At 45.0% G+C, this 23,602-nt stretch overlaps 1 protein-coding gene across 6 annotated transcripts in view; it reads right to left on the minus strand.

Moving 5' to 3' along the window:
• Nucleotides 1–23,602, minus strand: part of ZNF462 (zinc finger protein 462) — a 717,470-nt gene that overhangs the window by 370,434 nt on the left and 323,434 nt on the right. For 5 of the 6 annotated variants that reach the window (XM_030194319.1, XM_030194316.1, XM_030194318.1 and 2 more), the window contains exons 4-6: nt 15,459–20,911; nt 14,104–14,265; nt 6,402–6,700 (exon numbers count right to left, since the gene is read on the minus strand). In XM_030194319.1, coding sequence (XP_030050179.1) covers nt 6,402–6,700; nt 14,104–14,265; nt 15,459–20,911 — 5,914 coding nt within the window. The remainder of the gene's footprint in view (nt 1–6,401; nt 6,701–14,103; nt 14,266–15,458; nt 20,912–23,602) is intronic. The other variant, XM_030194320.1, reaches the window with a different exon arrangement.

Consider the following 23,602-nt stretch of genomic DNA (forward strand, 5'->3'; position numbering starts at 1 on the left):
TTCGCTATCATTATGTAATCAATTCTACAGAATGTACCATGGGCCCTAGACAGGTGGGTGAAATCTTTTTCTTCCGGGTGCATTGCTCGCCAGACATCCATAACCCCCAAAGTTCTCATAAATGTGCCTAATGGTCTTGCCCGTGGTCCTCCTTGGCGTGCTTCCCTTGGGTGCGAGCAGTCTTTCTCAGGGTCAACTACTAGGTTAAAGTCCCCAAGGAGCACTAGGTTCCTGTTTTGTGATTTGGAACAAATTCTTAGCAGTTGCTGATAAAATTGCGGATCGTATTCATTTGGGCTGTAAAGGCCCAAGACTATTTAATACAGACGTACCACCCCTGGGGATCTTTTTCAACCAATTCCACCTTTGCTGCTATGCCTTTCCGGATTAGGAGAGCTATGCCCCTCTTCCTGCCTTCTGCCGAAGCTGAATATACTTCTCCCACCCAGGATAGCTTCAATTTATTATGCTCGATCTCTGTCAATCTAGTCTCCTGGAGGCATGCAATGTCAGCATTATGGTGCCTTAAAGCTGATATGATTTTAGAGCGTTTCACTGGCGATGTTACCCCTCCTACATTCCATGTAATGAAGCGTGCTGTCTTAACCTGCGCCATGCTTGTCATTTCCACCCATTCTGAGCTGTATACCCTTCTCTTCCGCCTGACCCTGGAGGCCCAGCCCTTCCCCAGGATCCCCTCGCACCTTGAGATACATATATATAAACCGGCCACGTCTGTTCTGCGATCGCACTTTGCTCACCCGAAATGACTCCCCCCAACTCCCCTTGCTCCCTCCCTTCCCATTTCCTCTCCCCTTCCCCCACGGAGTCTTAGAATCCCCGCCAACCCCACTTATCCCTCTCTTCTCTATATCCTCCAAGTCCTCCCTAAAAGAAAGGATTTCTATGGAGTCTCGTAAGTGCATCCCCTGATCCCCCCCCCCCCCCCCCCCCCGGAAAGCCAGCCCTAACCTCTACCCTCGTTTCCTCTTCTATCTTAGTTCTGACCCCGTTCGCTATTTCTTTTTAATGGGCAACTTAAAACTAAACGGTATATGTTATTTGTACAATAAACATCCAGTCTTAAACAGTCATATCCAAAATTAACATTTCCTCTGTTGCTTTATGTCCCCTTTACCTCACCACAGGAGGGCGAGCCGCCAGCTTCACTGGGTCTTACCAGCTCTACCACCTTTGCTTTCAATCAATTTTATCCAGTGCAATGTTTTCTGCTATGAACTTTGTGGCTGCCCCCGGCATGCTGTACATAGTCCAGGTGCCCTTGTGTAGTATTTTTAACTGCGCTGGGTACAACAACATAAAATGTGTCCCTGCTTCTGAGAGTGTCTTGCAAGCGGGCCCAAACGCTTTACGCTGCGCCTGTAATGCTGTGGAGTAGTCCTGGAATATCTTAACTGGTGTCCCATCATAGTTTAGGTTCTGTCATTTCTGGCGTGCTCCTTTCAGGATTTCAATTTTATGCACATAATTATGGATTTTTACCATTACAACTCTGGGCCAGTCCCCTGGGTTCCCTCTCTTGCCGATCCTATGTGCCCTTTCCAGACACAGCTGGCCCGAGCTGTCCGAAAGCACCAGTTTTGTTTTTAACCATTTCTCCAGCTGTGGTCCGAACAGCGCATCTGGTAGGGATTCCGGTATTCCTACGATCCGCAAATTCGATCTCCGGGACCTGTTCTCTAGTTCGTCTATGCATTGAGCTTGTTCTTAGACTTGCTTCTGCAATTGCGCCATCGTGTCTTTGCAGCCCGCGTCACTATCTTCCACCACGGGTACCCGTTGCTCTAGCTCCTCCGTTCTCCACTTCGTCTCCTCCAATCTGCTCTTGAAATTAGCAATTTGTCCTGACAAAGATTGCAGCTGAGGTTCTAAAGCTGATTTAACTGCTTCCATAAGCTGGTTTATCTGGGGCTGGGTAAACAATTTTGCCGCCGGTTCCGGGCTCGCCGCCATTGTGGATTCCTGCCCTCCTCTTTGCTTCTCTGGCTCTTTTTTTTGTTGTTTTCCCCGGCATAACCTCCAAACTCCGCACCAGGTATTTGTCCATAAACCGATACCTTTTAATCACTTTTTCGCCGTTTGCCAGGCTCTCTCTCGGTACTTGGCGGGCCTCACCAGGGGGGGGGGGGGGGAACCAGGGAGAGCAGCGAACCTGCGACTGCTCACCTCAGCACATCTCGCGAGACTCTGGGAAATACAATATAAATTCGCACTAAGGATATATGTGGCGCCTAGAAGAGCGTTTCATATGGGAGCGTCACCGGATAGAGCATGTGGGAAGTGCCATCAAGAAGGGGCTACATTGGCTCACATGTTTTGGACCTGCCTAAGAGTTGTTTGGTTCTGGAAAAGTATACTGTGACAAGTAACAGAACTCTGGTCTCGAAGATGGACATATGATCCAAAGTTGCTTTTTGGACACCCAAGACTAAGCAAGCCAACGCCGAAGGGATTCACAGACTTTGTAAAAAGAGCTACAGTAGTTGTGAAAAAACCAATCCTGCAGGAGTGGCTGGGGAACAGACCACCATCACTGCAATATTGGCAAACTCAAATGCTTATACTTTTACCTACAGAGCATCTGGCAATGCGGAACCAGCCACGGATAAGACGACAACAATTCGAATGCAGCTGGGCGGCCTTTTGGGAAGCCATGACCCCAATGGTCCGGAGCCAGATATTGAACTTATAATCCCTGCTGCTGCTGCTCCTGTAACCTCTGCTTGTTATTGGACATAGAGGGGAAAAGGGGGAAGGGAGGCTTTGGGGAGGGAAGGGGGGTAGGAACGGGGAGGGGAGGGGGAGTAGTTTAGGGGGAGAAACTACTAATATTAATAAAAATACAAAATGTGAAGATATTTATTTTTTTATTTTTGTTACATTTGTACCCCGCGCTTACCCACTCATGGCAGGCTCAATGCAGCTTACATGGGGCAATGGAGGGTTAAGTGACTTGCCCAGAGTCACAAGGAGCTGCCTGTGCCTGAAGTGGGAATCGAACTCAGTTCCTCGCCAACTGCTGTTATGGAACTTACTTGTGTAATGTGAAAGGTTACAGCTGATTCTGTCAACTTAATAAAAATGATTGAAACATAAACGGAATGTTCTTTGAAGTGTGACATTTGGTGCAGTTGTTCGTGCTTTCTTCAAGATTTTTTTTAGCTATTTATGAAATTGTTGGTATTGACTCCTGAGGCAGGCCATATGGCCGAAAAACAGCTTGTGTTGAGTCTTTTGATACCTACCAATAAATTTTCACACCACACCATTTGTTTTGGGACTTTGTCACCTTTGCTGTTTGTGGGTTTGTTCTTTGCAAGGGCTAGTTCTTTTTTCTTTGTGTCACAAATGTTCAGTGCCAGATACCCAGATATTCAGTGCCATAAACTGGACATGCCCCGGCATTGAATATCCAGGATTAAACACAGAAAAAGAAAGGCAGATAAATACCATCTGGCTGATAGTCAAAGCTATTTAACTGGCCAGGAATGACTTCTGGCAAGTTAAACAGTGTTTTAGCACCTAACTGTGAATATTCAGCGGGAGATAATTGGTTATCTCCGCTGAATATTTGCAGTTAGCAGCTAGCTATGTGACATAGCTGTTAGACGTGAATATTCAGTGTCAACCTGGCTATGTTTAGCGGTTAAAATAGGCCACGTAAATAGCAGGCCTATCAACCGCTAAGCACTTAACCAGTTAGTGCTCAGTATTGGCTTAACCAGTTAAGTTGCTGCAGTCAAAAATGAAACTGGATATTCAATGCCGGACACCAGTTACAGCCCAGCACTGAATATCCAACCTGACTACAGGCATTAGGTAGTCACTGCGCAGCCTGACGCCAGCTGAATATTGGGGGGCATGTGGCCTAGCCAGTCTGCCCATCTGTACACTATCCCTTCCTTTTTCTTACCGCCATGGGCTGAATATCAGGCTCGTTGTTTTTAAGAAATTAAAAAAAATTCTAACATAATTCTGTATAAGGCACATCTGCAGTTTTGTACATCTGGTATGTGTAACTGCAGAATAGGTTCCACTTATGCATGCTTCTGCCCAAAGTGCCATTCTTTAACCTTGCAACTAAGTGGCATAGCATGCATTTGTGGAGGGGGTTGTATATGTGGGAGGAGCATGGCCATGTCAGCCATCTATGCGTGCAGCATATAAAATACTATAAGTTGCATGTGTTGACTGGCGCATTTATGTGTGTCCGCTTACGAATGCCGTTGATTTGGAGTAAGCAGGCACACCTTCTTTTTGGTGCACCAATGGTGGTTTGTGCTAGTATTCTGTAAAGACTTGACATACCTCCTTTTTGTGATACAACCAAAGCAGTTTGCATATTCTATGCAGGTACTATAATGGAATCAGGATGCCCTGATGCCAATTATAGAATTGGTACCCCTACACTTAATCAGGGCACTGAAAAGGAAGCTCCAGTGTATAAAATTATCACCCATTGTGTGCAGGCCATCCTGGTAGCTGGGTGGCATTTCTGTTCCATTTATATTGTGACATACTGCTGTCCTTGGTAAGCATCACAGTGGTTTCCAATTTAAAAAAAACCCACAAACAGTATTACAAAATAAGACAATAAGACAGTAGTAAAATAATATTTCACAGTAAAACAGTAATAAATTTCATAAGCATTACAGTTTCATATGTAACTAGCATAGTTTTCAGTGAAGGACTGGTATAACTATTACGCTTTTACACATACATCCACAGAACATTTCACTTCCCATAAAATCTCCACACAAATCATGCAGTCATACCAATTGTACCGGAGCCTAGCCAAAATGGTTTTCTAGCAGGACAAGGAAACTTGAGAAGTAGCAATTCATAAATGATAACTGATCTTTAGATTATTGTGCAATTCTGAATGGAACACAGGTTTGATTTCCCAGTTATTGCACAGACTCTGTGCAGGCATTCTGAGTTCCATAGGGAGGTGTCCTCTGTGGTTCCTGACTAAGAACTGCAGTGACTAAGCTTTAAATAAGGTGGGATGGGGAATCAAATAGCGGAGAAACCATGAGTAGTTAGTTGCCTATTGCAGTGTAGCCACGTAGAGGCCAGTTCTAATCAGTCTGGAATCCCAAAGGAGGAAAAGGAAACAAACAGCCAGGTGAAAACAAACAAAAGCAATAGGTTTTACTGCCAGAGTCTAGTCCAAACCTATCCCACGATGCTTGTGATCATAGCTTTGGAACAATTAGAGAAAACAATTTGCTTCAACTTTGTCACAGTTAATCCCCTTATCTGGGTTTGGTGGTATAGTCATGATGGTTTCAAGAAAATATGGTTTATAGCGAGTACATAAATATTTAGGGGCGGAATTATCAAGTTAACACCAGTTATTAGTAACTACGTCTCATTGCAAAAAATGGGGACTGTGCTAAAATGGCACAAATTACTGGTAAAATAACATGTCTTAACAGTAGCCCACATTGATAGCTACGTCCCTTAGAGTGAAAGGCACCCTAGATATGAGTAAAATGACACTACTGTTTTGCAGTTTGTTCTTACAACATCTTTTCTGTTTCTTGGTTCTCCTTTCTATAGGTATGTTTCTAGGGCATCTTAACTTGTTCATATACTTTCTTTGTTACATTTTTGCTCTAAAGGACAAACAGAATGTATGTTTATTGTTTTATTTCTCTCTTTTCTCTAATTCCAGCATTTTTCTCCTTCCCGTTTGCGTTTTCAGTTCAGTGTGAACAGGCGCTATCTGTGACTGTGACTCCATGAGTCTCTGTTCACTGCTGCTGCATGGATTATTCCCTTGCCTCCTATTCTTAAAAATATCCACCCTTGGATTGCGCAGCTGTTCATGCTGTGCATCAGACTGGCTCCAGCACTGGTTCATTGTGAGTTGGGAGAATAGTGCTTCAATCCTCGTAGTAACTTAGTAAATAACAGTGGAGAAAGACCAATTGGACTATCTGCTCAGTTACTCGTCAGTGCTTTTGAAGATATATCCAAGCCTTATTTAAGACACCTTTTGTAATCTTCCCCTATTATATTTTACTGTTATGAGTAGTAGTACACACACATCCTCCTTTTTAGTGTACACCCAATACCTGTCCTCTCCCATGTAGGGCCACAAATTCTCAAAGCAATCCAAATTCCACCAATAACCAGCACAGCTTTTAGCCAGACATCTAGCCTCCGTGGCCTTTCCAGATGGCTTGCTGCCACTGCCAACCTGCCACACCACTCTAAGCATGAGAAGCATCTAGCTTGTAAGGCACAGCTTCTTTCATATGTCTTTCTTACCAAATGGTTCTCCTAGAATAGACGAGAATTAAAAGGTCATGGATGCAAAGGAGTGAACCTAGTGGGTTAATACTACCACTGAGTTCTGTGCTGAAACTTACTTGTGCCTGAATGTTGAAGCAAAGGAGCAATACTGACAATTGTACTTGTCTTCACGGGAAAACATTGCCAGCGCCAAATGGCTCCTTTCATGAGAGCGTAGACCCTGCATTGACATTAAAACACGATCACACTGGGTACAGTGATAGCCTCCAGGCTGCAAATCTTCTTCCAGGGTAACCTCTGCTGTGTTGTCCTCTGCATCAGCAGCACCCACTGCAGTCTCAGCTGCTGCTTCATCTATGTTTTTAGTGTCCTCATTGCCAAGGTCTGCTGCCATTAAATTGGAGTCTGAAATTTCCTATTTGACAAAAAAATGAAAAGAAATGTAGAATGCTTGTCAGTTCTGTCAGCCTCTCTTTTCTCATTTTACCTTCTTATTAGGCACATAAAATAAGCATAATATTTTCTCAGTGTGTGTTTCACAATACACAAGTATAATGTATGAGAAAAATCAAGAATCATGATTTCTCTGAACATATCAAGAGGTCATATGTTGAAAACCACCAGCAAAATCAAACTAACTACATTCTAAGGAATTCAATGACAGGAAAGTTTTAATAAGGTAAAATTATGTATAATCATACCTGATAATTTTCTTTCCATTAATCATAGCTGATCAATCCATAGACTGGTGGGTTGTGTCCATCTACCAGCAGGTGGAGATAGAGAGCAAACTTTTGCCTCCCTATATGTGGTCATGTGCTGCCGGAAACTCCTCAGTATGTCGATATCAAAGCTCCATCCGCAGGACTCAGCACTTAGAGAATTACACCCACGAAGGGACACTCTGCCCAGCTCACCACCGCCGAAACGGGGGAGGGGAATTAACCCAGCTCATCCCCACACAAGTGGGGGAGGGGAATCCGTCCAGCTCATCCCCGCGGAGCGGGGGAGGGACACCACACCCGCCGATGTGGGGGGATCTGGCTTATCCTGCAACCGCAACCGCGGGAGGAGCTGACTGACCCTAACACCGCCGAAGCGGGAGGGGTACAAAGCTGCCCTACAGCCGCACGAAGCGGGAGGGAGTGCCGGCAGAATTTTAAGTCTCAATCCAGCCCCGTAAAACGGAGGGGAGAGGAATGCAGCAGCTCACTGTAACACAAACTCGTCTTAACTCTTGAAGAATCCAAGTGAAAAAACTTGAACACGAAGTCTTTCTGAAGTAACTGAAGACTAAACTTGAACCTGAAATGCAACCAGAATAAAAACAGTACAGATATCTGGGAGGGGCTATGGATTGATCAGCTATGATTAATGGAAAGAAAATTATCAGGTATGATTATACATAATTTTACCTTCCATATCATCAAGCTGATCGATGTACCGAAGCAGTACTCACCCAGGGCGGGACATTGAAATCCCTGACCTCAACACTGAAGCTCCAAACCGGGCCTCCGCCAGTGCAGCCACAGTCAAACGGTAATGCTTGGAGAATGTATGAGCCGAAGCCCAAGTTGCCGCCTTGCATATCTCTTCCAAGGAGACGGATCCGGCCTCTGCCATCGAGGCCGCCTGAGCTCTCGTGGAGTGAGCCTTCAGCTGGATAGGCGGCACCTTCCCCGCGGCCACATAAGCCGCTGCAATGGCTTCCTTGACCCATCTTGTCACTGTAGGCTTAGCAGCCTGCAGACCCTTACGAGGACCTGCAAACAGGACAAACAGATGATCCGATTTCCGGAAATCATTGGTCACTTCCAAGTATCTGATGATGACTCGTCTCACATCCAGATATTTAAGAGCAGAGTACTCCTCTGGGTAGTCCTCCCTACGAAAGGAAGGGAGACAGAGCTGCTGATTCACATGGAAGCGAGAAACAATCTTGGACAGGAAGGAAGGCACTGTGCGAATAGTCACTCCTGCCTCAGTGAACTGCAGAAAAGGCTCTCGACAGGAGAGCGCCTGGAGCTCGGAAACTCTTCTGGCTGAAGTGATAGCCACCAAAAAGACTGCTTTCAACGTCAGGTCTTTCAGAGATGCCCTCGACAAGGGTTCAAAAGGCGGCTTCTGCAATGCTCTTAGTACCAGGTTGAGATTCCACGCAGGCACCACTGAGTGCAGAGGAGGGCGCAGGTGATTAACTCCCTTGAGAAAGCGCACCACATCTGGCTGCGAAGCCAGGGAAGCACCCTTCAGGCGGCCCCTGAAGCAAGCCAGAGCCGCTACCTGGACTTTAAGGGAACTGAGCGACAGGCCTTTCTCCAGACCTTCTTGCAGGAACGCCAACACTGAAGAAATTGGAGCAGTGAAGGGAGAAAGTGAGCCTGCTTCACACCACGCTGCAAAGATACGCCAAACCCTGGCGTAAGCAGTAGAAGTAGAGCGCTTCCTCGCTCTCAGCATAGTGGCGATGACCTTGTCTGAGAAGCCCTTCTTCCTCAGACGCTGCCGCTCAATAGCCAGGCCGTAAGACCAAAGGGGGAGGGATCCTCCATCACCACGGGACCCTGATGTAACAGGCCCTGCTCCACTGGCAGCCGCAGAGGATCGTCGACTGAGAGCCTGATCAAGTCCGCATACCAGGGATGCCTGGGCCAATCCGGACCCACCAGGATTACCCTGCCGGGATGCTTTGCCACCCGGTCTAGCACCCTGCCCAACATGGGCCAGGGCGGGAACACATAGAGAAGCTCTTGTGTCGGCCACTGTTGGAGAAGAGCATCTACTCCCAGGGATCGAGGGTCCCGTCCTCTGCTGAAAAAGCGCGGCACTTGGCAATTGGCCGATGACGCCATTAGATCTAGGCTCGGCTGGCCCCAGCACTTCGTGATGTCCAAGAACGCCTGAGCAGATAGCTGCCACTCTCCGGGCTCCAAGGTATGGCGACTGAGAAAGTCCGCCTTGACATTCATGACTCCGGCAATGTGGGCCGCTGAAAGCTGCTCCAGGTTCGCTTCCGCCCACTGGCAAAGATTCATAGCCTCCTTGGCTAGAGGGGCGCTCTTGGTACCTCCCTGGTGGTTGACATAGGCCACAGCCGTGGCATTGTCCGACAGGACCCATACAGGCTTCAACACCAGTACCGGGATGAACTCCAAAAGCGCCAACCGAGTGGCTCTGAGTTCCAGGAGGTTGATAGACCACTTTGCCTCTGCAGGAGACCAGAGCCCCTGCGCTGTCCTTCCCAAGCAGTGGGCTCCCCAGCCCGACAACGAGGCGTCCGTCGTGACGACAATCCACTCTGGGGTCACCAGAGGCATTCCCGCAGACAACTTGTCTGTCTGCATCCACCAGCTCAGCGCCCTGCGCACTGCTGGGTCCAAGGGAAGGCGCACAGCATAATCCTCCGACATCGGAGTCCAGCGCTGCAGCAAAGAGTGTTGTAGTGGTCTCATATGAGCCCTGGCCCAGGGCACTACTTCCATCGTGGCCGTCATAGAGCCCAACAGCTGCACATAGTCCCAAGCCCGAAGAGGAGAGGCTACTAGGAACTGGTCCACCTGAGCCTGAAGTTTGACAATCCGATTGTCTGGCAGGAACACTCTGCCCACTTGGGTGTCGAATCGAACTCCCAGATACTCCAGGGACTGAGTCGGGCGCAGCTGGCTTTTCTCCCAGTTGATGATCCATCCCAGGGAGCTCAAAAGAGCAACTACCCGGTCCACAGCTTTGCCGCACTCTGCATAAGAGGGGGCTCGGATCAACCAGTCGTCCAGATAAGGATGGACTTGTACTCCTTCCTTTCACAGGAAGGCCGCTATGACCACCATTACTTTGGAAAAGGTCCGCGGAGCAGTAGCCAACCCGAAAGGGAGGGCTCTGAACTGGAAGTGTCGTCCCAGGACTGCAAAACGCAGAAAGCGTTGATGAGGAGGCCAGATGGGAATATGCAGGTACGCTTCCTTGATGTCCCAGGAAGCCAAGAACTCTCCTGCCTTCACTGCCGCTATAACAGAGCGGAGAGTCTCCATGCGAAAGTGCCGCACTTTCAAGGCCCGATTGACCCCTTTGAGGTTGAGGATAGGCCGGACAGAACCTCCTTTCTTTGGTACCACAAAGTAAATGGAGTAACGTCCCTTGCCAATCTGATTTTCTGGCACCGGAACGACCACACCCAGGCGGATCAGGTTGTCCAAGGTCTGCTGCACTGCCACAGCTTTGACCGGAGACTTGCAGGGAGAGAGTACAAACCCGTCTCTTAAGGGTCGGCAGAACTCTAGCTTGTAGCCGTCTCTGATGACTTCCAGCACCCAAGCGTCTGAAGTTATTGTGGTCCACTCGCCCAGAAACGAGGACAGCCATCCTCCAATCTGCACTGGGGCGTGGACCCAGACCCCGTCATTGGGTACGAGACCCTGGGGGAGGACCGGAGGGAGCACCTCCGGGACGGCGGTCTCTACGAAAGGAATGCTGCTTGGGGGAGAAATTCCCCTTGAAGGAAGAGGGGGCAGAGGAGCCCGACCTGCCCAGGCGGTACCGACGGGCTTCCTGAAACCGTCCTCTGGAGGTACCTGGGCGAGTACTAGCCCGAGCCCTGACCTCTGGTAACTTCTTGCCCTTAGACGTGCCGAGATCGGTCACGATTTTGTCCAGCTCGACCCCAAAGAGCAGCTTGCCTTTAAAAGGCAATCTAGCCAGGCGGGATTTAGAGGCGTGGTCAGCAGACCAATGCTTCAGCCAAAGCCACCGCCGCGCAGAGATTGTCTGAGCCATGCCTTTAGCTGAGGCCCTCAAGACATCATACAGCAAGTCTGCCAAATAGGCTAAGCCCGATTCCAGGGCCGGCCAATCAGCCCTCAAGGAATGATCCGAGGGGGAAGCCCGCTGCACCATAGTCAGGCACGCCCTGGCCACATAAGAGCCGCAAACTGAGGCCTGCAAACTTAAAGCAGCCGCCTCAAAGGACGACCTTAAGGCCGCCTCCAATCTTCTGTCTTGGGCGTCCTTTAGGGCCGTGCCACCTTCCACCGGCAACGCCGTTTTCTTAGTCACTGCAGTGATTAAAGAATCCACGGTAGGCCACAGATAGGCCTCACGTTCACTTTCAGGCAAAGGATAGAGGCGGGACATAGCCCTAGCCACTTTAAGGCTCGCTTCCGGGACATCCCATTGAGCCGAAATTAAGGTGTGCATGGCATCATGCACGTGGAAGGTTCTAGGCGGGCGCTTCGTCCCCAGCATAATGGCAGAGCCAATAGGGGCTGAGGGAGAGACGTCCTCCGGAGAGGAAATCTTCAAAATGCCCATGGCCTGCACTAACAGGTTGGGCAAATCCTCTGAGCTAAAAAGCCGCGCTGCAGAGGGGTCATCCGCTCCATCCGAGCGGGGATCCGTCTCCTCCAAGGAATCCGCAAAGGACCGTTGGGAGACCTCAGACACGCTGCCCTCATCTACATCGGAGGAGACAAATTCCTCCATGGCCTGGGAATCAACCCGAGGGCGTTTACCTCTGGGAACCTCAACCTCTTTACCAGACGAGGGAGCAGGGGTAGCGTTGTGCATGAGGAAGGCCTGATGCAGCAGCAAAACAAACTCGGGGGAGAAACCCCCCAGACTGTGCACTTCCGCATCCTGGGCAACAGCCCTAGACGCACCCTCAACCGGCGCTCGCAATAGCGGGGGAGAGACAGGCTGCGCATCCAAAATGGCGTCCGGCGCAAAACTCCGCGAAGGAGCCGCGCGGGAAGAACGGCTCTTAACTTTAGCCGCTTCTGTGCCGTCGCCCAAATTAAGGGCGTTCATGGCATTAATGTCTCCAACCTCAAGGGCGGCCCAAGAAGAAGCCGTCCGAGCCGCGTGGCTGGCCAAGATGGCGGAGGCGAGGAGCGGGGGATGGGCGTTTATGGCGGGAAAAACCGCCACGCCGGAGGAAGGACCGGAACATTCATCGGTCACGAAACTGTCACCCATCAAGGGCGAATCAGGCTTTAAGACCCCCGCATCCCCTCTAGAAGCGCTCAAGCGACCCGGGGAGCGACCCTTTGCGCCCTCGCCCTCCGACGCCATATGCCACGAGGAGAAGAATCGGGGAACCCCCTGCCCGCTATAAAAAGGTAAAAATTACCTGCTGTCCGCTCCGAGTTGTAACGACCTGGTGTCCCAGTGAGTAGCTGCAATAGACGCTTAAATAAACGTCGAAATAAACGCCTTTAAGGACGTTCAAAATTTTTTTTTTTTTTTTTAACGGAGCCAGCGGGAGGGGGGAGAAAAGGAGGGACCTGGCACCACCAGGTTTGCACTTGCTCAAAAGAGCCCTCAACCCCAGGCGCTCAACAAAACCTAAAAATTAGGCTTGGAGGCCTAGCCAGAGCTGCTGCTGTGTGTGACCACCACCTGCTGAGATAGAGAACATACTGAGGAGTTTCCGGCAGCACATGACCACATATAGGGAGGCAAAAGTTTGCTCTCTATCTCCACCTGCTGGTAGATGGACACAACCCACCAGTCTATGGATTGATCAGCTTGATGATATGGAACATATGTTTAAAAAAAAAAAAGTTGTAGCACAGTGCGTCAGAGCACCCTGTCTTTGACAATGGAAAATCAAGGTCACGTATCTAGCAGGATCCCAAAGAGCAGATCCATTCCTTGTTGCTCACAACCAGCAATAAGGAATGACTTTACTAGGTTAAAAATGGTTTTTGGTCTTTTCCTCCAGAAACTCCTCTCTTTAAGCCTAGCCATGTAAGATGCATTGACCATATACCTCTGGCTATAAATTCCACAGTCTGATTTTGCATTGCAAGAAAAAAAAAATCCTCCAGTTTGTTTTAAACATGCTACCTGGTAATGTTATAAACTGTTGCTTAGTCTTGAAAAAGTAAATAATCATTTCCCCACCTGTTCCATCTCACTCAATATGTTATATACTTCTATTATATCTCCTTTCAGCAATCTCTTCTCCAAGATGAAGAACCTTAATCTGATTAGCTTTTCTTCATAAAGGCCTTGTTTCATCCCCTTAGTTATTTTAGTTGTCCTTCTCCATACTTTTTCTAATTCTATTGTATTTTATTTTAGATGTAGTGACAAGAACTGAACACTCACTCAAGATCAGGTTGCATCTTGGATTGATACAGATGCATCATAATATTCTGTTTTATTCATTTTTTTCCTGAATAACTCCTAATTTTCTGTTAGGTTTTTGGTCACATAATGAGCTGAGAATTTTAAGGTTTTGTCCATAATGACTGCAAGATCCTTTTCCTGGATGGCAATTGTTACCTAGCATCCTGCTCTAGGCTCTTTGAAAGTCCAAACTAAAAAAAAACATTGGAAAGACTTGAATATGAACACTTTGTTGTTATTCTAATACAAAATCGAACAGAAAAACTTCTGTTATAAATATCCTAAATTACTTCTCAAGAGCAGAACACTCAGTCTTCAAACCTCCACTTAGAACTGACATAACAAAACAACTCTCTGGGTCTCCTGCTTGTGACTGGCCCTGCGCCAGGGAAGAAAAACCTGCAGAGTAATTCTTGAATGTGTTTGTAATGTGTCTTCAGAGTTGCAGCACCAATTAGTTTTGAGCACAATCAGCAGCCAGCCAAGATGAGAATATAGAACAAAGTGAGAAACCACCCACAAGTAAGCGATGGAACTTACTTTCTAGAACAAAATCATTACTTCTTCTCCCAAAATCTTAACTCCATTTTATACAATGAAATTCCCATCATGTGTCATGGTAAAGCACATTTAATCAGGGAAGTAACTTAATTCACCAAAGTAGCTTCATACACAGTGCTCTCAAATTCTCACCTTCACTGCATCTTTCACCACATTTCCATATTGCACATGCTTGCGAAGATGATTACAGATGGCTCGAAGAGTTGGATGAACCTCTATACAAAATTTACATCTGTACCCCACGACATGGTTCTCCCTATAAGACTTTGGTACGTCTTCCAGGTGACCCAACATCTGGTTGAATAAAATTAATATATATGTCTTTAGAAATTTTCAATGCAAAAGGTTTTTTTGTGGGATACAAAAGATTCTGCCCCAAACACCATTTTGGAAAGAAAAGAAAAAGCATTTTTTCCAAATATGACGTGTATAATGCTTCTAATATTGTACCTGGGGTAAAGGAAGTACTAGCATTGCCTTACTTTGATCATAAGTCTTTTAAAAACCACCCATGAAGGTTTAAGGCAGTGCTTCCCAATCTTTTTGTGGCTGTGACCCCAAGATTACAGCCAAATAAAATTATTTGACCCCTGTAGGTACAGAATAATGCATCTATAGAGAGCCCACCTAGGTCATGACCCCAAACTTAAGTTTTATGACCTCATTTGGGGTCCTGACCCACAGTTTGGGAAGCTCTGGTTTAAGGGGATTATGCAGGACTGCCTGGTTCCATGGCTCAAATGGTAAATGCACTACATGACATTACTGTACAAAAATGTCACCAATCTAAAATACTCACTCAGTTGGAACAACCCCTCCCCACCAAAAATACTAAATATTATTATATTAAATTGTCTTTAATATATGTTTATTTTGGAACGAGAGCAACATGACTGGCTCGTAGTTAAGGAAAACTTCAATGAAGTCTACATTTGAACACAAAATTCTGTCATGCTAGTATTATTGTTCTGGAGGTATTAATGGTAATCTATTGTTTTGGGATTTTTAGTGACATGTAAACCACTTTGCCGTTTATTTCAAAAAGCAATCATAACATGAAAGCCACATTTAAAAATATTGTACGTCAAGAGTGCTAGGAGGTGAAATACCTCATACAATTCCATCATGAGGAGTCTGAGGTATAGAAAGGGAAGATTAATCTACATCAGTGTTACTGCAGCTTCTACAATACAGTATTTTAAAACTTTACTAAATGTAAGCAGATAATTAGACGAAAATATTAATATGGCTCTTGAGGTTTAGTTTGCTGCTTAACTGTCTCACTGGGAGATTAACGTTGAGTATGTAGGTTGTTATCAGCAACTTACTGGGTTCATCAGCCTATTGGTAAGCAGGCAGTACATTGGTTGCTAATATATGATTTATGGGCAGTAGCATAGAGAAGATGGTTGCTAATATATGATTTATGGCAGTAGCATCAAGAATAATCCTACATTGGCAAGAGATGGGATTCATAATGTACTTACCCGTTCAGCTCTGAAATCTGTAAATGTACTGTCTGTATATCTCTGCTTGCTCAAAAGTTGCTTCCTTCTCTCTTGACGTTTGGCCCGCTTCTGGAATTCTTCGTTGTGACTATTCAAGTGTGATGTCAGCTCTTCCGTGCTATTTAATTTGCTATCACAGTGCTTGCACTGGAAGGTACTGTTATGAGAGCGGGTGGTACTACCCAGTATTGTGAAGTCCCTTCTCAAATCTTTACTGTGGTGGTCCGTGTAATGCATGCACAGGAGTTCAGCAGTACTGAAAGATAGTTTGAAACATTTTATACATCTGAAAGGGAGCCACTCGGCTTCCTTAGTTTCAGCCTCTACCTCAGAATGTTCAAAGTCATTTTTATTTTTCATCATCCTTTGGGCTTCATGCTCCTGAGCATAAACAGGTGTGAAGTAGCAACCTAGTTTACTTTCATGCTGCCTCTTAGGGAAAACACCAGGATGACGCTTCATATAATGGGACACTATACCTTTTTTGCTGAAAGACTGGAAAGAACACAATGAGCATTTTTTCTTTTCCACCGCTTTCTTCAATTCCTCACTTAATTGGGGAGAATCATCTTTTGGAGGGGAAGGAATGACTACTTTATTTGGCTTGTCGCTAACAGTTCTGGAAGCTGCTAAACAATGGGTATAATATGCATCAATATCGTGCCGTTTTTGGTAGTGTGCTGCAAGGCCTTTGCGAATAGGATTGGTGTAAGTACATAATGCACATTTAAAAAGGTTGTTTTTACCCTCTGGTTGTGCTCGGACATTGTTATGTTTGATTCGGTAGTGTCTTGCTATCCCCTTCCTGGTAGAACAGAAATACTTGCAAAGCTGGCACCTGAACACCGTGTGTGAAACTAAATGAGAACCTGAATAGCAAGATGATGATACAGGAGTATCTACTGCCTCATCTGATGCCAAGATCTCTGAAGACTCTTCTTCAGAAATGACCTCTGGTTCAACAGAAGCGGTTTCTTTTGGTGGCGACTGTGAAAGCATATCAAACTCTGGCTGATCATGATATTTTTCATAGTGAACTTTTAGTTTTTCAAGGGTTCCATGGGTGTAGGGGCACAGTTTACACCTATAAGCACCATATCCTTGCTTAAAAACTCTACTTGTCTCTTCCATGTCATTCTGAGAGATATCAACGGATTGTTCCACATCATGTACAAAATCTTCTGCTGTGACCTTTATAGAAGGATGACGTTTCTGGTAGTGAGTTAGAACACCATGGATGCGAGTGTTAATATATGGACAATGTCTGCACTTATACACAGATCCTGGATTAATATCTATATCTTGAGCAAAATCGGCAGCTTTAACTTTCATGCCAGGATGCTTTTTACCATAGTGAGTTAGAAGGCCGTGCAGGTTATTATACTCAGACTGACAAACTGTGCACTGGTAAGGAGAGGAGGATATTGCTGGATTTGGAGTGGCCAGGTGAACAGTCTTTTCTTGGGAAAGGCTTGATTTATCATGACTCTCTTTTTCTGAATTAGTATTTGAGACTGCCTTATGCAGAGACTTATCTCGGGGGGCAGTAGCTTCTACAGACTGAGTTCTAGCTTTATCAGTAGCATTTTTCTCCTTTATGATTTCCAGCAATACAGATTCATCACCATTCATAGCCCAAGGATGAAAGGCCTGATAATGATTAGTGATGTCCCAAATGGAAGATGCTTCAAAAGTACAGTCTCTACATTTATAAGTCCTTGTCTCTGACTGCGTCACCTGGGAAGAGGAGGAATCAGGCCCTGCCCAAAGCTTAGTTGCCATGTAGGTGTAGTCAACATAATGCTCTGGGTGTCTCCTTTGGTAGTGTATGAGCAAACCATTGGGCTCTGCGTGTGAATAGATGCACCACTCACAGTGATAGCCCTCCTCGATCAATCCATCCAAAAATGCCCAATGCAAAATTGTAGTGACTGTGGCTTTCAAACTAGCATGATCTTTTTTCATATGTTTTCTCAATGCATAAAAATAAGGTGTTGAATAAGAACAATGTCTACACTTGAGACTTCGAAGCTTACTTTTGTCTCGTTCAGCACTGGGAGGAGAAGCATGTATGCTGGCAGTAGTTTTTTTCTGTCCCCTATCACAGAGACTTCTGATAGTAGCTGTGTGCTGTCGAATCATATCTGCATTCGCTTTAAAATCACGGTGTTTCTTTTGATAGTGAATTAGCACCCCTTTGACTGTTTGATTTCCATAATCACAATGCTGGCAGAAGAACATTTCATTCTCCTGAGTCGGTACACCACTCTTTTTCATTTGTTGCGTAGATGCTGGCTTTTTAGATGAAGCAACACGTGATGCCTCTCCATTTCTCATCATTGCTGCTGTGGGAGGTGCTTGTCGAATGTATTTTGCAGTAACCTTGATTTCTGGGTGTCTTTTTTGATAGTGGACAAGCACTCCAACAACAGAGCGATTGCTATATGAGCAGTGTTTGCAGTAATACAGCTCAGCATTCAAGTCTGCAGGTGAAGGCATGTTAGAAACTTTGGGAGAAATGGGTCGAACTGCATCATAAGCAAGTTGTGAAATGGCAGAACCTCTTTCAACAGAAACCACACGCATTGTTTTTTGTATCCTAAAATAAGAAGCCTTCTCTTCAGGATGCTTTTTCTGGTAATGCACCAAAACAGAATGCATATTTGGACTTGCAAATGAGCATACATCACAGTCATAAACCACAACACTATTAACTGAAGAGTCCTTGAGGTTATCACTTTCAGGACCAAAAGGCTTTGTAGCATTTTTGTTAAAAGCTGAAGACATATTTGCCCCCTGAGGTACTGGTGTTGATGTGGACATGTTTTTGGGGGCAGAATTCAAAATTTCTCTGAGAGTCTGGGATTCAGAATTTAATTCTTCTTGCTGTTCAACAACATAGCTAGAGAATATCATCGCATTATTAATTTTCACTGTTGGGTGCATTCTTTGGTAATGTGGCATAAGGCTTCTAACATTTGGGCTAGTGTAAGAACAAAAACGACACCTATATATCAAGTCAGACTGATCAAAATTAAGCACATTCATTGCTTCTGGGTGATGCTCAGCATAATGTTGCTGCAGATCCTCAAAGTTTGTATAGTCAATGTAACATTCTAGACATCTGTATACTGCACTGTGGTCATTGGGATCCAAGATATACCTGAAGCTGAATTTGATATAGGGATGCATTCGTTGATAATGAGTGCTAACACTCCTGGCAGATTTGTTGCTGAAATCACAGTGTTTGCAGTAGTACAGTCTTTCAGAGTCTTCACTGAATTCAGCATTTTCACTAGTCTGATCAATTCCACCATACACACTAGACTGGCTGCAAGAACCTGATGCATTCTGTTCTTGTTGATCCTTGAAGTTCCCAGAATTGTAATAAAAATCATCCTCATCTTCTGATAAAGTCAACTCAATCTCTGCTCCATTGGTAGATGTATAATCTTGTGATACATCCCTGAAGTTATGGTCTTTCGGATGAGCACTGTGATTACTTGTCCAAATCTGCTGTGGAGTGTATGAATCTGATGCCTCTAGCAGTTGATCTCCTTGATCCTCTTCTCTGTCCAATTCTACTTCTATCTCCACTTCATTTTCTTCTTCTTCTTCTTCTTCTTCTTCCTCCTCCTCCTCCTCCTCCTCTTCTTCCTCCTCCTCCTCCTCATCTTCAACATTAATCACAGAATCTTCTTGTTGTTTAGTTTGACTGATTTTACTTTGTAGGTTGCTAGCTATCTCATCAATTCTAGTTCTCTTTTTCACTGGTGATAAGTCCAAGGGAAAGTCATTTGACATCTTCCTAGAGGCCTTAGCTACAAAATTATTTTTAGAAGATAATCCAAGAATAGAAGTTTGACTTTTCTTCACAGTACTGGAAGAAGCACTGGGATCTGCCTCACTGTCTTGCAAAAGGTTTGTCTGCTGTCCCATATAGTTTGGTACATTGTCACAAAAGGAATGCTTGTGTTGCTGGTGAACTCGCAAACCTTTCAAAGTAGTTGTGGAGTAGTTACATATTGTGCATTTGTATGGATGCTGCTGAGGTGACAGCTGGGGAGACTCCATCACTATTCCTGGCTTCCTGCCATTTACACCCTCATAAGATACTGGAGTGTCACTCAGAGAAGGAATGCTTTCACTGTGAGAGTTCACTGGATCCCAATCAGATGGTGAACCTGTGTGAAACTGTTTATGATGTGCGCCAAGTTTTAATGGACTTTTGCAAGAAAATGGGCATTCATCACATTTGTACACAGAAGTTTTTCCAGAGAGATGGATATTTTCTATATGCCGAGAGATACTGCGCCGATGCATGGTGAGGAAAGGGCAAAAGGGACACTGGAATCTATTCATAAATCTTCTAAATGGAATTCCTTTTGTTTCCAGTAATTTGTTGCTTTCAGACCCCAACAGTAGCTCTCCAGAAATTCCTGCACTCTGATGGTCTACAGAATTCAAGCCATTTTCACTTTCCAAGTCATTAAGTTCATCATCAGAACTGGAATCATTTAGCAAACTGCTAGTTTCCATATCAGGACAAGAATTTCTCAAATCAGTCATTCCGTAAGGAGATCTGTCTGTCATATTCCCCATACTAGAGTTGTGAGGTGATTTGGGATTCATCTGAGGATAAGAAACAGAAGAAAACTTGGAAGATGTAGAATTGCCTCTAGGAAGCAAATTGCTCATAGAGCCTCTGATATTGGATAAGCTAGCATTGGACATATCGCATCCTGCAGCATTTAAAGGCATGAAGCTAGCATTAGAGGAGGGACTCTGTGAAGGCTTGCTTTGTTGATCTGAAACATTTGTACCATCCTGCTGTCTCAGTCTTGACAATATTTTGACCATGCTACGATGCTTTTTCATCATGTGATCACACCAGCGTTCCCTTCGTGGAGTTTGATAGCTACACCATTCACAACAAAAGTTTCCTCTAGATTTTGTTAGAGGTTTAACCATAGACTCTAGAATACTGCGCTCCACTACTTCTGCTGGAAGTTCCTTGCATCCTTCTTGAAGTGGAACAGACGAAGATGTGGACTCAGATACAGTAACAGATAAAGAAGTCTCTTTTAGACTATTTTTATGGTACATTTTTTGATGTTTAATAATTCTTGCTCGCCTTGGTGATTTGTAGGTGCAAAACTGGCAAGAGAAAACCTTGCCAAAGCCATCATGCATCATGATATTGTAATTTCCAGATCCATCTACAGCAGACCCTGATGGATTCCCTCCAGTGTGACCATGATGTACTTTTCTGGTATGCTCAATGAGGAGTATTTTTGATCTGAAGTACCGCACACAGAATTTGCACTGAAAAAACTTGTTCGTTGGTTTAGTGTTGGATACGATATTCTGACCATAAAAACCTGAGCTTTGTCCATAATAGGTACCAGTCCCCATCTGAGTTGTATTTTGTCCTAAAAAAAAGGAACAAGAAAAATGGAGATTATAATTTTAACATCAGCTTTCATAAAAGAATATGATTTTAAAAAATTACAAGTACAGAATACAATGTGATTATGTAAATGTTGTTTCAAGAGACAGTCCTCATCCACAAAATTCTAAAACATTTTAGTGACTAGGAAATATAACATTCAGAGTGAACTTTGACTACCTATGGACTGTGCAGTTCTTTATCTGCCATCATCTTTACTATAGTGCTAATTTTCAAAAGAGAAAAACGTCTCAAAAGTGGCACAAAGTGGCAGATGAATGCTTTTTTTTTAAACAGGAAAATGACCAAATCGTGATTTTCAAAATTCAAGATTTGAGATGGTTTTCTCCGCAGTTTACCTAAATCACAAGGGAGTGCATTGGTAGCGTGTTTTGAGCAGGCCCACAATTTGGACTTTACAGGGATAATGGGACAAGATTAAAAGATCTAGTACAAAAAATGGGATATTTTTATCTGGGCCTGTTTCAATCATGAATAAATCATTAAAAGGTGCCCAACTGACCACTGGAGGGATTAAAGCATGACCTCCACTTAATCCCCCCTGCAGTCACTGACCCCCCACCCACCCTCTAAAGGTGCGATAGTGACAGTACATACCAGGCTCTGTGACAACTTTGGATATTATGAACATTCCTATTAAAGCAGCACGCTGTTCCCAGGAGTAGGCTAGTGGTCAGTGCAGTGGACTGTACAGAAAGGGACCCAATTCCATATCCTACTCTAACTAGTACACTTGTGGTGAAAATTGTAAGCTTTCCAAAACCCACAAAATACTAAATGTACCTATAAAGTCACCTGCAGACCTGAAGGATTTTGTAGTAGTGTACAGTTAGGTACAGCAGGTTTTTAGGTACTCTGGGAGGGTTCACAATACAAAATAAGGGTGTTAAGGTGGGATTTGTACCAGGGTCCCTCTATACGAGGTCCATTTCATTGATCACTAGGCTGCACATCTGCTCTACAGGGATGTCTGTATGGTCAGTTAGGACTTTTTTTTTTTAATGGTAGCTAAAGAAATACATATTGAGCACAAAAACATCTGGAAAATAGTGATTTTCAAAACACACAAAAAAAATAGACTTTTTCCGGTTTGAAAATTGCTATGTTCAGGATGAGAATTTTAGACGTTTTCAGCAAAATGTTTACAATTGGACTTGGACATCATATCGAAGATGCCCCTCTATGTTAACAGTAGTGTATAATTATGAAGAAAGTGTGTTTTAAGCCTGTAAAATGTATTGGATACTAGTAAAAGAGGCCCGTTTCAGAGCAAATGAAACGGGCGCTAGCAAGGTTTTCGTCGCCATCACCCCCTCCCCGGCCAACCCCTTCATTGTTCTGCCATTGCTCCGCCCCCAACGTCATGACGTTTGACGCGAGGGCGGGGCCCGGAGCGATTTTGGTGGCTTCACCACCACGAACCTTCGAACCTTTTGAAGGAAGTCAGGGCTTGGCTTCACTGACGTCAGTGTCCTCAGAACGTTGAGGGTGAGTTTTATTATAGTAGATTTTCCTGCATTATTTCCTGAAATGTATTTCTCCTATTTGGCCAGCAGGTGGTGTTTCTTCACTGTAAAGCTGTTAGAGAGAACTAGACTCTGGCTGAGTACTTTCATGACAAGGTTCACAAGATTAAACTTGAATTCTCGACCAAGACACCTCCATCTCTCATTCCCTTAGTCCATTCTCTCAACCCTCCTACCCCTGCCTCCTTTTCTGAAACCACTGAAGAGAAAACTACACATCTTCTTTCCTCCTTGAAACTAACCACCTGTTCCTCTGATCCTATTCCAAGCCATCTAGTTAGCACTAACTCTCCTACTGCCATCCCTTTTATCTGTCATATCCTCAATCTTTCACTTTCCACCGCAACTGTTTTTGATGCCTTCAAACATGCTGTAGTCACACCACTCCTTAAAAAACCTTCATTGGATCCTACCTGTCCTTCCAACTATCGCCCCATCTCCTTCCCTCCCTTTCCTATCCAAGATACTTGAACATGCTGTTCACCACAGTTGTCTTGATCTTCTTTCATCTCAAGCTATTCTTGATCCACTTCAATCTGGCTTTCGCCCCCTTCATTCAACTGAAACAGCGCTAAAGTTCTCCAGTGACCTGTTCCTGGCCAGATCCAAAGGTCTCTATTCTATCCTCATCTTTCTCGATCTGCTGCTTTTGACACTGTTGATCACAGCCTACTCCTTGATACGCTGTCCTCACTTGGATTTATCTCTCCCATCGTACTTTTAGTGTATACTCTGGTGTATCCTACTCCACTTCTATCCCACTATCAGTTGGTGTACATCAGGGATCTGTCCTGGGACCTCTTCTTCTCTCCATCTATACTTCTTCCCTTGGTACTCTGATCTCATCCCATGGTTTTCAATATCACCTTTACGCTGATGACTCCCAGATCTACCACTCCACACCAGAAATCTCAGCAGGAATACAGGCCAAAGTATCAGCCTGCCTGTCTGACGTTGCTGCCTGGATGTCTCCCCACCATCTGAAACTAAACACAACCAAGACTGAGCTTCTTATCTTTCCCCATAAACCAACCTCTCCTCTTTCCCCATTCTTTATTTCTGTGGATAACACTCTCAACCTCCCTGTCTCATCAGCTCGCAACCTTGCGGTCATCTTCTCTTCTCTC

Source organism: Microcaecilia unicolor, chromosome 2 (genome assembly GCF_901765095.1).
Source record: "Microcaecilia unicolor chromosome 2, aMicUni1.1, whole genome shotgun sequence".
NCBI classification, from domain to species: Eukaryota; Metazoa; Chordata; class Amphibia; order Gymnophiona; family Siphonopidae; genus Microcaecilia; species Microcaecilia unicolor.